The sequence below is a fragment of the Engystomops pustulosus genome, chromosome 5, assembly GCF_040894005.1.
Source record: "Engystomops pustulosus chromosome 5, aEngPut4.maternal, whole genome shotgun sequence".
Taxonomy (NCBI): domain Eukaryota; kingdom Metazoa; phylum Chordata; class Amphibia; order Anura; family Leptodactylidae; genus Engystomops; species Engystomops pustulosus.
Genome location: NC_092415.1, coordinates 137,459,640 through 137,474,865, shown reverse-complemented (window position 1 = coordinate 137,474,865; position 15,226 = coordinate 137,459,640). Strand labels below are relative to the sequence as shown.

At 38.7% G+C, this 15,226-nt stretch overlaps 1 protein-coding gene across 4 annotated transcripts in view; it reads right to left on the bottom strand.

Moving 5' to 3' along the window:
- The window catches only part of TERT (telomerase reverse transcriptase), an 83,036-nt gene that overhangs the window by 57,715 nt on the left and 10,095 nt on the right, over positions 1-15,226 (bottom strand). For all 4 annotated transcript variants that reach the window (XM_072153133.1, XM_072153135.1, XM_072153136.1 and 1 more), the window contains exons 3-4: positions 11,500-11,695; positions 5,116-5,302 (exon numbers count right to left, since the gene is read on the bottom strand). In XM_072153133.1, the coding sequence (XP_072009234.1) occupies positions 5,116-5,302; positions 11,500-11,695 (383 nt within the window). The remainder of the gene's footprint in view (positions 1-5,115; positions 5,303-11,499; positions 11,696-15,226) is intronic.

Here is a 15,226-nt window from a genome sequence, read left to right as displayed (position 1 = left end):
TATGCAATTTTGGCAGAAAATAAATAGTGGGAATTTTTGGAAATTTTATGTTTAGAAAATTATATTCACTGTTGTCAATAATACCTATCATCTTAGCTTTTTCAAGATGGTCACTAACTCATCTTTAAACTTTTCGGTCGGGTTATTCTTCAATTTATGGTATGTATTCTGATCTGATAATATATTGTTCATCTCTTCCATATAATAGGTCTTATCCATAATAACAACCCCCCCCCCCCTTTATCCGCTTGCTTAACCACAACCGATTCATCTTTTTGGAGATCCTTTAATGCATTTAATTCTTCATTTGTCAAATTGCGATTATATTTCTTCCGTATGGGGACTCGTTCTAATTCTTCAGTCACAATTCTTTTGAAAGTATTTATACAATCATTATTGGGCAAGTTTGGGATAAATACGGACTTCTCTCGTAAGCCACTATGAATATATTTACTATTCCCCTCTGCCACTTTATAAGGGTGCATGAGGAAGTATTTCTTCAGATTGACTGCCGCTAGCAACCTGCCCGCATCCTCCACCAATTGTACGGGTTCAGCTCAAACGTGGGGATGGGCAATGACAAAGCTCTCTTGGGCAGCAGGATTAAAGTTGAAACTGTGCATTTATTCCAGCAAAAACAGCAGTAACAAACAAAACCTCAAATAAAATCCTTGCCTGTCCGGCTCTAATTAAAAACTTGGCGGCCCTCATTAGCCACTGGAGGGCTTCTCCCTGCCAGCATGAAACACACGTTCAGTAACCCTGTGACACTCACGTGTGGCTCTCACACAGTCCAGCCTCTGTGTCTCCAGGTAGAGAGCGTCTTCTGACTGCTCCACACCCTTCTTTAAGGGATTGCACACCTGGTGCATTGTTAGACTCATTAGAAACTGGAAGCTTTGATCTGGAGCAGTGATCACATTTGTCTCCACTCCAGCAATTAGAGTCCTGTACCAAATCTTCCCAGAGACCAACACATGGAAAACCGCTTCCAATTTGACCCAATTCACACTGTGGTCGCTGTAATACACATAAACTTTCATTTTTTCTACAATTCAATAGTGACATAGACATGACATACCATAGACATGAAACAAAATAACATAAGCATAACAAACATAGCATAAATGTAACAAACGTAAAATCGCATAAACAAAGCAAGCATAACATAAACATAACATATCATAAAATAACAAACATAACATACCATAAACATAAAATTACATAAAAGAACATTAACGTAACATAAAACAACATAAACATAATATAAACATAACATTAACATAACCATAATAAAACCATATCACAAAATAACAATCTAGCATAAACATAACCTAAAATAAACATGACAAACATTACATAAACAAACCAGAAATACCATACCATAAACATAACATATAATAACCAACATGAGAGAAAAAGAACTGGACCGCACATCTACACATCATACAATGATCTACTGCCGCTAGGCTACATTATATATAACGAACTCGAGGTTCTTAGTTACATTTTGATCAAATTGTATAAGCCCACCAACCACTTCACAGTGACCTCTTTTTGGTGGGTCCCTATGCTATTGTGTGCAGCATCACATGGTGTCCACCACCGCTGCAGCACAGCGCCGGCAGGGACCAAGACCTGGTGGTTGCCCCCCAGCACCCATACTGGCAGGCATAGCCCCCCATGGCTCCAGGCCCGGGTCCCCACCAGCACCGCACCACAGAAGCGGCGGACGCCATTCAATACCGCACCATGTGAACAGGTATTGAATACTCACTGTTCCATGTAATCTCATGCACTAGCTGAGAAGAAGTAGGCGCCCCCTATATGCAGTCTTCTGCTAATTTAAAAGCACCTGGGTCGAATGGGGCGGAGTGCTGGTACCAGGAAAAAAAAACTAAATAAATGAAGGGATAGAATATACTAAACCAACATGAGGAGAGAATAAAAAAAATAAACATATAATAACGTAAACCTGAAAAACAACATAAACATAACATAAACACAGCATAAACGTAACATAAACATAAAATAAACATGAATATAACATAAAATACCATAAACATACACAACATAAAAATAACATAAAATAACAAACATAACATACAATACCATAAACATAACAAACATATCATAAAGATACCATAAACAAAATAACAAACATAACACACATAGCATAAATGTAACAAAATAGAAACATACCATAAACATAACATAAACATAACAAAGATACCATAAACACGCCAAAAAATTAAATAACATTAAGCAACATAAAACATAATATAAACATAACCATAATAAAACCATAACATAAAATAACAATCTAACATAAACATAACCTAAAATAAACAAAACAAACCATAAATACCATACCATAAACATAACATAAAATAAACCATAAGACAACATAAAGATAAACAGAATAACGTGAACATAAAATAACAAACATAACGTGAACATAAAATAACAAACATAACGTGAACATAAAATAACAAACAACATAAACATGATATAACAAACATAACATAAACGTACCAAATATAAAATACCATAAACATACCAGAAATATAACATAAAATACCATAAGCATAACATAAAATAACATAACATAAACACAGCAATAACTTAACATAAACATAACATAGAAAACATACTATAAAATAACATATGCATAAAGATACAAAGATACCATAAACCTACCATAAACATACGACAACATAACATAAAGATACCATAAAATTACATAAACATAACATAGAATAACAAACATAATATAAACATAACATAAAATAACATAAACATAACAAAAACGTAACAAAAACGTACCATAACATAAAATAACAGAACAAACATAATATAAACATAACATAAAATAAAATAAAACCCTAATGTGGGGAAAAATCTATCATTTTTGCATGGCCGTCTTCCAAGTGGCAGAATATTTTTACTTTTTTGGCTACAGAGCTGGTTGATGGCTTGGTTTTTGCGGGACATGTTGTACTTTGCAACAGTATCATTATGGAGTACATATGTATTGTTGATCACATTTTATTGCATATTTTGTCCTTTAGGACGCGGTCCCATTTTTCAAATCTGCCCTGTGTCACTGTAAATGGTTATAGCTTTGGAACGCTATGAGATATCCAGGGAATTTTGAAATCGTTTTCTCTTGACACATTGTACTTCAAATTAGTTTAAAAAATTTGGATTAAATCTTTTGTGTTTAGTTATGAAAAAAAAAACTAAATTTGGCAAACATTTTGAAAAATTCAGCAAAACCCGTATTTAGATGGACCTGCTCAACTTTTAATTGACTGTGAGAGGCCTAAATAATAGCGAGACTCTTAAATTACCCCATTATGGAAACTACAGCCTTCAACGTATGAAAAAGCACTTTTAAGAAGTTTGTTTAACCCTTTAGGTTTTTTAGGGGTTAAAACAAAACAGAGGTGCGGTCTACAAATTATAATATTTTTTGACAATACATTCATTTTGGATGGAAAATTAAACATTTGAAATTAATAAAATGAAAAAAGGCTCCACAAAGTTTGATACCCAATATCTCCCGTGTACACTGATACCCCATATGTGGTGGTAACCTGCTGTATGGGCACATGGCCAGGCATAGAATGGAGGGAGGCGCCGTCCAGAGCAGATTTGCATTGTCAAATTGTACAGACTATCATTTTTATTTCTTTTTTTAATGTGGACCTATAGGGGCTTATTTTTTTTGCCACATTTTACTTTTCTGGTGCATAATTTTATTCACCTAATTGGTGAGATTTTATTAAGTCTTTGTTGTTGGAGGAAATGAAAATCATAAATTTTTAGGAAGATTTTTTTTGGGGGTGGGTGCGTTTACCATACCATAAAAATAGCATTATTATTTTTATTCTATGGGTCGCAACAATTATGAAAATACCTCATTTATATAGATTTTTTAAATTTTTAATCCCGAAAATGTTAATTTTAGCATCACCGTCTTTCATATGCACAACTTTTTTTATTTTTGGGCTGACAAATCTGGTTCAGGGCTTATTTTTGCGAGAAGCGTTCTTTTTAGTGATCTTAGAGTGCATAACATTTTTAATAACTTTTTAGAGCATTTTTAATGGGTATTAATTAAAAATTATCTTTTTTTTGGAGCTTTTTTTGTTGTTTTTTTTTTTTTTTACGCGGTTCACTGTGGCGGTCCAATAACTATTCTGCTTTATTATGCAGATTGTCACCGAGGCAGCGATAGCAAATATGTGGGGATTTTGTGTATTTTATTCAATTTTACTGAATAAATTGATGCTCTGATCGCTGGATCAAGTCCAATACACTGCTCCACAATACTTAATCATTGTAGAGTAGTGTAAACTGTCTGCGCATGCAGACGCATGCGCAGACAGTTTACAGTCAGACCCGGAAGGGGTCTGACTGCAAAGAACATCTTGCAGCCCACGAGGCTTGCTTGACTGCTTGCTTGAAAAGCGGTCATGCTTGACCGCGGCGGTTAAGTGGTTAATACTCCGAGCGGGACTCCAATCGCGGGTGTTAGAGCACGGTGTCAGCTGTGACAGCCGCGGCTTCTGTTGCCAGCTTAGTTCGTGAGCCAGTGCCAGAAGCGGGACGTTATAGAACGTCCCTGTGCGGGAAGTATCTTCTGTTATAGTCCCGTACTATAACGTCCTGGTGCGCATAGGGGTTAACATACACTTAACATAACCATAACATAAACATAAAAATAATAAACATAACATAAAAGAACAAACATAAAATAACACAAACATAACATAAATATATAGATCTTAAGTTGAATTTGTACGCAAGTTGGAATTGTAGATTTGTTAATTGTAACTTCAGCCAAAATTCTATTGGTCTCTATGACAACTGGATTTAAAAAATGTTGGGTTGTCTTAAGAACCAGGGTTAATAATAAAGCTTAATTGCAGACAACTTTGACAACTGTTATAGCCGTTTATTATAGCCCAAGGCTAAAGTACGGTAAATTACCAACATCCAGAGGTCCGTTTGTAACTAGGGGTCGTATGTAAGTCGGGTGTTCTTAAGTAGGGGGCTGTGTGTATATATATATATTATATATTTTTTTTTATACATTATAAAATTTACCTTTCTTAGCTTGAGGTCTTTACTTTGCTGTGCTCCAAAAGTATTACACATGTTAACAATTGGTCGTAATCCATTTGTTTTCGGTATGAAACGCAATCTGGAGACCAAAGAGATGTTCTTCTGCTGCTGCAAACTCTCTAATTCATCAGTTGACATCAAACGTAGCTTTACATTTGTCATATGTTTCCTTTGAAATAAAAGTAAAAATATAAGTTAGCTCAATAACGATGAAAATAAAGAAATTTCTGCAATTACAACCAAAAATTATTGTAAAATAAGACCTTCATATTCTGCAACACTTTGCAGATTATGGGTACATGTAAAAACAAAAAAAAAAAATAAATTAGTAATAACTTGGTCAGATGAAAAATTAGGAATGAGGTCCTGGCTGACAAAAGCTTACAATCTATGATCAGGAAAGATCCACGCTGTACATGTATATGGTAAACACAAAAAAAAATGTCAATTGCAGCTTTTTTCTGCTCCACAAAAAGTTAAAACATTTTAAATCAACAAAATAGTATAACTGGAAAATGAATCTCATGTGTCCTCACATGGCCATATTAATGGAAAAATTAAGACTTTATAGCTCACAAAAGTGTTTCATTTAAGAAACTAAAAACGCACATATACCAGGAGAAAACTGGCAGCTGCAGGCCGCTTCTTCCCTTATGCGCTTCGCTGTGCGCCGATACAAATAACAACCACATGTGGGGTGTCTCTGTACTCGGGAGAAAAGGCATAACAAATGCCTTTATCTTTTGTAAATGTGTAAATTTTAGGGCTGAAAGAACGCTTTGACAAAATTAAACCATTGTAAAATGTCACCTCCATTTTGGTTTACTTACTAAGAAGCTATCAAAAGGTTAGCAAGGTTTGCAAATCTGTTACTAATAAGTTGAAGAGTGCAGCTCTGAAATTTTTTTTAATATAAATAAATGCAAAATACAACGTGTCAGAAAAAACACAATCTCAAAATCACTTTGTATTTTGAGTGTGATACGATTTCTTGAGAAATATCACAATACAGGAAATATATTGATAATACATTTTTTTTTTTTAAATATTGTATCTGAATTCAGTGTGCAGTCACATGGGGCATTTACAATGAGTCTAGAAACACAATGCAATTGCTTGGGACGGGGCTCAGTCAAATTGCAAATGTGTTTCCATCCAACCAGAATTTTGCAAGCAGAGCTTTAATGGGACCTCTCACCAGAACACTGTTTTTAGGTTCTCCCACGTCCCCTCAGTCAATACCAAGCATAACCGAAAACAGTTTTCATCAGATTTCTGGCTTGTTTCTTTCAAACAATAACTGTATTAATTATTAGTTTAAAAATATATGTAGTGATATATTGAGAGATCTCCGAGAAGATCCATCTCTATATACCAGCGCATTAAACTTGTGTAACTGTAATTCTGTGGAAGCTCTAGTGAAGCCACCAGTAGTCTAGTGCAGGGTTAGGAACCTTATTGTAGAAAGATATGAACGCCACATATTTTAAAATGTAATTCTGTGAAAGCCATACAGTATGCACATTTCCACCAGTAGATAGGTAGCAGGGCACAGGCTCTCCCACTCTTCTCTATGACCCAGGTTCAGCGATCAATGCTGTGTGGTCTTAGACCCACACAGCCTAAACCGATAATTATTGAACATTTGTCTGCAGGCAAGATGCATCCATCAAAAGAGCCACATTTGCCTCCAGAGCCATAGGTTCCCTACCCCTGGGTCCGGTGGATAAAGGCACTGTACTTCAATGGCACGGTAAAGAATGCAGATTGTGTATTAAACCATCTGACCCCAAAAAAATTAATTGAATAACATTAAATAAATTTAGAGACCTTGTGTCAGGGGAAGCCCTCGGAGATGTAGAAATACCATACATGGATAGTTCATGATATTTCGTGGTTCCCCTGCAGACAAGAACTAGGAGTTTGTAGAATGCGATAAGTCATTTTGATTGTACACCAAATACAATAAAGTCAGAATTCAGTGTCATTTCGTCATATGTGTACAACAGTATAGGTTCTTATAGGTCAAACAAATTAGATAAATCAAACATATCCACACAGTGCCACGCACTAGGTACATTACGTATATGAATACACTAGCATGAAGAAAGAAAAGAAAGAGGGACATGATTGTAACCTGAACACTCCCTCTTCTTTAGCCCCCTACAGCATTCCAATTTATTAGGCCACAGGTTGCTCCTGCCACGCTTGTAACTGAGAGACAAAAGAACTAGTAAGAACTGAGAGTAGCTTTTGTGCGTTTATTTTTTATGTAGATTTTCCAATTAGTCCCCCCCCTCCTCATTTTTTCGGGTGAGGGAATTATGCATGAAAACTACATGTTGATGCAGAATTTCACTTGCCCGTAGACTACAATGTAAAAGAAAGTCTGAAACGAGTGTCGGGTTGTCAGTCATCTGGGCAGAGGCAGGCGGTTGCGTTGTGCAGGTATTATGCACTAATAAAGGACATGCACTAAGCCAAGATTTCTTAGCTTCTCATGTTGCCTACATAAGTGATGGTTACCTATTTTCTATCAAAGGAAGCATTAGCATCCACTCTTTGCAGTATAGAACACCAGTTGTGATAAAACTATGTGATTTACCAGCACAAGACCTTTGGTGTTACTGACATGTTGTGAAAGAGGTAGTACTGACGCCACATGAGGTATTAGATTTTGTGATTGTAATTTCCATGTTTCCGCTTGCACTGCCCCGATGTTGTTGTGTGTCCCTCCAGTACAGTGTAAGTGTCTAAACTTCCTTATGTGTTGCATTTTTTAACATAATTAAATTTTGATGTTCTTTTATAAAAACTGTGGTTGAAGTCTGGCTATTTTTGTGTAGGATATATATTCAAGTGCCAGTGTAAACTGGTGTGATATATAATGGAGGAATACTTTATGCAATGGCAATAATTGTATGTAGACAGTTAAAATTTGTCCTCCATATTGAGGTTGTTGCAATTGTTTTGATATGTATATATGGGTAGAATCCATTGAATGGCCCTATTTTCTCAAGTATTTCCGTCCTTATGCCGCATGGAAGTTTATAGGAACGTATAAAATACGGGTCCATATGTACTGCATATGGCTGTGCACCATAGCCTGCTGTATATACATGCAGTATCGAGGTAGACAAGAACCAGAGGGAGGTGCATTTTGTCAGCCAGCCATCATTTGTCAGCCCACTGTATTTTATATTGATACAGTATAGATACATCAACATACCTGCACAAACAGATGAAAAACATCACCTATATAGAGATTCATACAGCACAGAAATACAGAGCTGGAGAAATCACACGTTTGTATGAATGGCGCTTTACACTGGATTTTTCTCACCAAAATCCATGCGGAATCCGCAATGTGTGCAGATAGCTTTGAAAAAATCTGCCATCAAAATGAAGCATGATAAAACAAGGACACTTACACATAGATCCAGGCATCATAACTGGTCATTTTCTTGTATTTGTTATTCATTGCCTCCATCCTTCTAAAATCAACTTTTATTATGGTGGGTGTTCCTGAGCCTCTCTAACTTTATAGGCCGTTACCATGAGCAGAGCAGGTCTCCCCCACTCCTGCACTTCCTGCTGCTGTTACATTAGCCAGGCAGATGTGCCCACTAGCCCCCATGACCTGCTTTACCTGCAGTTTTTTGCCTGCTCACCTCCCGAGGAAGCATTGAGACATCAGAGCAGTCTCACCCAACAGCCTGGCGTCCTGTCTGCTGAAGAGTCTGACTGGTCTCCCCACATGCCGCTGGCCATCTTGTGGCGGCTTCCTATCTACCCTCTTGCTAATTGCAAAGCAAGGTCCCCACCTCACCTGGAAGCTGTGGCCAAAGCTGCTACTGGGCATTCCCTGGTGTCTCTCACTGAACCCCGGACTGGAGGTGCAGGAGAACGCCAGCTAACAGCAGCACAGGACAGGAACGACAGGTCCGCAGGCACCACCACTGTACAGCTAACACCTGGTTCCGCCGGATGAGTTTCTAGTGCGGCACCGGAGCAGATAACGCTGCCACATCGGAGAAACAGTGGGTCACAGAGAACCTATATGTATGCATCTTTTCTTCAGAATATGATTACATCTGGCTAAGTTTTTAGCCCCTTTTCCTCTGTGCAGTTATGTAGGTCTTTTTCAATAATCGCCAAGTGTCTGAACTCGGCAACAAAAGAAAAAATCCTCAAGGCCTTTAGGAATCTGGCGCAGAACATTCTTCCCTTTCCACTCTGGTAACACAGCACAGGAAGGGATTTGTGGAAGTCTGCTATCTATCTACATGACCAGGGAATAGCATTCCAGCTTCAATATGCTGCCCGCAAAATGGCCATACCGGATGAAGCCAAGAGAAACGATGGGGGAAAATATGGGGTACCCAAGTCCCAAGAAACTTGCTCTTTATGCTGCTCTTTTCTTGCCGATGAGTGGTTTGTTATTTGTACGCGACACTTGCGCATCACTCTTGTTGCTATTTCAGATCCCCGTAAGAGGTCTATGTGGGTTCCCCATCTTGTTTGCCTGGGTTAGAAACTAAATTTCCTCCCGCTGTCTGGGACGGGTTGCGATAGTATACTCAACCAACTGATCACCTGTGCTACGACTTAGATGAGGAATACGGACCTCACATTTGACACCAATACACAACGACTGACCTTAAGTTTCTGTCATGGAATGTGGCAAGATTGAACGCCCCCATTAAATATAAAAAAGTACTTCAGTACCTCCTTTAGACCAGACATCATACTATTGCAGGCGATGCATTGTAAGTGTTCAGCACAGTGCACACTTCAAATTCACTGGGTGCATGCCTGCTGTGCTTCTTCTCACGTTTCTAAATAAAGGCCTTAATTATGAAGTTTTAAATGTTAAGTTGGAAACCATGGGCACTTTTTATTCCTCAAAGTAATACATTTCTGGAACCCAACATTACATAGTTAATATATACGCCCTGAGCCAGTCCAACACAGATTTATTCCCTAAGCCAATAGAAATGTTGCCAAAGGTGGATGCACAGAATCTCATTGTGGGGGGAGACTTTAAAGGGGTTGACCACTCATTTACACAAATTCCCCATGTTCCTTTACAGTCTATACTAATACCTGAAATGTTCATTAATTGATTCATCATTACTGATGCTTACTATAGCGCTGTCTGTAATCTCTCTGTGTATCTTTAATTACATGTCTGTGGACTAATAAAAGGAGGGACCGGAAGCAGGAGATTTTGACCTCCCCCCTACACAGGGAGCAACCCGCCTGTGAAGCACGAGGTCTTAGTGGGCCCCTGGGCAAAAAGAGCCTTAGTGGACCCCTTTGTGGGTCGCCCTCCTGTGGCCACAATGTCCCCCCTTCCCCTGCGGACACGCTGTCCCCCTCCGGACTACACTTACCCCCCCCCCCCTCCCCCGGCAGACTACACTGACCCCCCTCCAGCTACACTGCCCTCCCCCTGGGAAAGGGAAAAAAAAATCTAACCTTTTCTGGTTTCCCCGGAGTAGCGCCTGCAGCTGCCTTCTTTCTTCAGCCTGGGCCTCCCGTACGCGCCGGCCCTGAAGCCGGCACACGTGATCTGATGACGTCACCATGTGCGCTGGTTTCAGAGCCATCGCATACCGTGCGTAGTGGCCTGAGAAAGGATGATCAGAGAGGAAGAGCAGAGAAACAGCTTCAATAATCTAATGAATGTAAATTGGAAAAAAGTTCCAAATCCATTTTCAGCTATTGAAGCAATAGAAAAAAAATATTATAAATTTTACAATTCCGCTTTAATGAAGTTGACCAATTTTTTTAACAGTTTCCCAGCCCAACTGCAACAAACACTGCTTCTCAATGAATCTTCTTAAAATGGCCAATATCATCTAACACAGTGGTGGCGAACCTATGGCATGGGTGCCAGAGGTGACACTCAGAGCCATTTCTGCGGGCACTCAGACCATCGCTCCAGGACAGAGTTCACCAAATAGGACTAAATTCACCTGCACTCCCAGACAACTTAAGAGATGTTTTAAAGCGACATTTCATTGGTTGTTTGGAACGGCAGGAAAAGCGAGAAGGCGTTGACAAAAACTGCTGGACCCACCATTCTTCTATAGAGAGTCCTTGGGGAGAAGCAACAAGTCTGAATTTGCCCTCCTTTCAACTGTTTTCGTGGCCTCAGGGGGTCCATACGATTGAAAGATGAGGAATAATAGGTAGCAATAAGTTACTGCTTAAAATGCCATGTTGGCACTTCACGGTAAATAAGTGGATTTTGGTTGTAGTTTGGGCACTCGGTCTCTAGAAGGTTCGCCATCACTGATGAAGCCCCTAGCCCATGTTCAAAATATTCTCTTTACTAAAAAGACATTTTTGCATTCTTACCTTATCCCAATTTTCTGAAGTTGTTGCCAAATGCTCTTTCTATAATAGAACAGTTTATTCTTCTGAAAGCTGGTTTCTGTGATATAGTAAAATGCTTTCAATAACTGTATAACATAGGTATCCATTAGCCAAAACAGCAATTTAGAAAGTATTTTTTCTCGCAGCAAGTGTTCTGATGCAGGAACAAAGTGATTACCTATAATTAAAGAAAAAAAGTGAACTAAATCATGAGTTACACAAGTATAAAACAGTAAAACAATCAGTACTTGCCTAAGAAATCACCTGCTATTCCCAGCAATCATTTTTTTATTCTGCTGCATTGATGACATTGCATACACACACACACAAGACCACTGGATTTCATTACTGGCCTGAGCAGTAATCACAGCGGAGATCATTAATTGGATGCAGTGGTCATGTTAGGTTGCCACTATGAAATAAGGAACAACTGGAATTGTAAAGTTTTTAACGGGCGAGGAATGGTTCTTTCAATGGTAACAATGCAATGGTAACCACCAGTATAGAAACACCAAATAGCACAGGACAAATTACCATCAAAGCAATTATAAATACCACTGTGCATCATTAAACATCAACATAGAAATTGCAACTAAAAAATACTGCAGGCAGACAATACAGACTCCAGACAATGCATAGTAATGCTGGCTCAGACCAGATCATTAAAGCACAATTGTTATAGTTTTAGCACAGCTGGAGAGCCTTTGACAACAATTTCAGTGATACCTGTATCAAGCTGCTGGCTTCTTCCTATCCCGAGATCTAGGGCTAATAGATATATGAGGCTATCTGTACAGTACCCTCTCAGCTTTTCCTGCAGTGGGCAGGACTTCCTGGTTGTGACATCATCTATGGGCAATGATGCCAGTAGCACTCAAGGAATTCACGTGAACGTGCACAAACCCAGCCAGCCAACAAGGACACAATCAGTATTGCTGCTTGCACTGAGATTTAGTACAGAGCAAGGCAGGGAAGACCGGGAACTGGAGCTCTGCGTCATACAGGAAACTACTACATCATAAAGAAAAAGGTCAATTAAAACATATCCAACTACACCATGAAACGCCTACACAGTATGTTTACATACACACTCGCACACTATGGGGATGCGTTCACACGTGGAGGTAACACATGCATGTGTAAACACACAAGAACAGCTGAGGAGATTTGTCTGCTTACATAGCTGGTAACATTGGGGCTTATTTACCAAGGGTCTTCAGATCGCATTTCCATCTGATTTCCCGACGTTTTTGGGATTTGTGCCGCTTTGAAAGGTATTTAGAAGGGGATTGTGTCTCACACAATCTTATTTTGGCACAGCTGCGCAGACTTTCATGCGACAAATCAGAGGGGGGGGGGGCGTCGGACGATCTGACTGATTCAGACTGAGGGTGAGATTTAAGATTCAAATTGTGTTGCACCAGGAAGAAGAAGATGGGGAACTCCGTCAGACCTGAGGAGGGAAGCAACACATGCAGGAAATCGGGCGCACCATCTTGGTGAATCACGGCACAAAGCATTCCGGTTGCACAATGCACTTAGTGGAACTGCAAGGGACAGGTAAGTAAATATGCCCCATTGAGTTTACAAAATGCAAGTGTTTACACGTGTTAATATTGCATTAACAAACGTGTTAACATACCGTTAAATGCAGTGGTAATACCTATGTAATCAGGCAAATCTCATCTGTTCTGATGCATTTGAAAAAGATGTGTTACTCCCATGTGTGAACGCACCCTGAAACCTTTCAAAATTTTTCCATTATACTCTATGGAAGCTGGCTTCTATCTGCAGACCACCCCTTTGCTGTTCTAAGAGATCTGCTCAAAGAGGTTGCACTGTATATATACTGTGCTTTTTGTGTGCAGGATCTGATATCAGTCATTAAAACTGGTGGGAAACCTGAGCTCTGTCTTTATTTGTGCATTCAAACTTGCATACATACACATTTCTACTTTATTCAAAATTTCAAGCACATACAGCTCTGCTACATACCATTCCTGGTTTGTAATTCGATGACCTGATCAGTCACATGCATATGACATCACTGCAGGTGCTTTTTACATGCTGCTGGAACTGATATTTTACGGCTACTGAGGAGTGTGCATGTTCCCTCCCAACACCATCCACCCACCCTCCTCCTCTCCTCTAGCTATGGATTCCCAGGGCAACCTAATCAAAGACAGCCAGAGAGAGAAGGTAACTGCTAGCTTCTAGCCTGCTAGCTGACAAATGGCTGCAAATATCTAATGAGTGTAAATTAGAGAATTGATTGATTTAGCTTAGCACAGAGCTAAAAAGTTTTTATACTTTACAATTGTATTTTAATACTAATGCAAATCACAGAAGAGACAGAGTACTACAGATATCAAACCAATCTGAAGTTATAACTTTTTTTTTTATAATTTCTTTTATTAATGACAGCAAACAGCAAATCAGATAACAAGAATGAGAATTTTAAAGAATGTTGACTGAGCAAAGTTATGATGTTATCAATTTGCCATATGCAATTCCCCCTTTTAAAACAGAATGACAACGTTGTGTACCCTTCTCTTTCCAAAGCTATGGCAATATTATATGGTAGACAAATAATGATACAGAACCTTGATCAGACATGAAAAAAAAAAAAAAAACCTTGCATACCTTATTGAGCCTTCTTAATCACCTGGATTCATTACGATTGTGGGACATCAAGCAATACCTGGACATTTAATATCCAAAATTAATGTTTCTAAGGGACAATAAGGTTACATTTATGGGAAATACTCTTCACATAGGTACATTTTATTTCAAGGGAGAACAGAGACCTCATTTTCACTAAAGACAGGATGCAGGCAGAAGCCCATTACAGCTGGATTGCAAAGCCGTCTTTTTGCCTTTTCTGTGCATTTGCATTACAATATACTTGTGCGTTTTTACTTAGCTTGCACCCCAACACAATACTGTTCCAAGTCCCATGTTTATTTTGGTTTGGATGAAAAAAAAAAAAAAAAAAAAACTTGTCTTGTGCTGCTCACTGTGAAGGAGCAGGAAGGAGTAGTTGCACAGGAGCACAAAAGGTAGGGGTCGCAAGCTGAGGTTTCAGTGAGAAAAACAGGCAAGTTCCTTTTTTTAAAATGCATCCAAACAAAAACAAACCTGGGACTCACCACAGGATTCTGTCAGAGTGCAAGGTAATTAAAACATGCAATTATATTGTAATGCACAGAAGATGCAGAAAGACATCTTTTCGATCCAGCTGTAATGGGATTATTTAAAAATGTCAATGCCAAGATGAGAATATCCCATTAATTTATTTCACCATCTATGCCAAGTACAGATGACACATCCGCTTCTCTGACTTTGCCTCATACTGGTATCCCTTTAGTCAACCTGCACTGGCTCCAGCAGACAAGTGGTGCAACTGTGCCTATTCTTGTTTATTATTTCCCCCTCTCCATTCTCCAATGGAGGGTGAATGATTACACCTAGGGGTGTGATTAAAATTTTTGCTCAATACTTTTGGAGTGAGAAACAAATTATTCCTACTGTAATCAACAATTATAGTATTAAAATTATCTTTATCAATAGTTAAATCAAATTTCTATTTAAAAGAAATTCTACTTACCTAGAATTAAAAAACAATCATATACCACAAATACTAAAATTTAGAATCAACTGCATAGACCCACAGAAGCCATGATAGTTACAGGTCAGCAAAATTGTACAC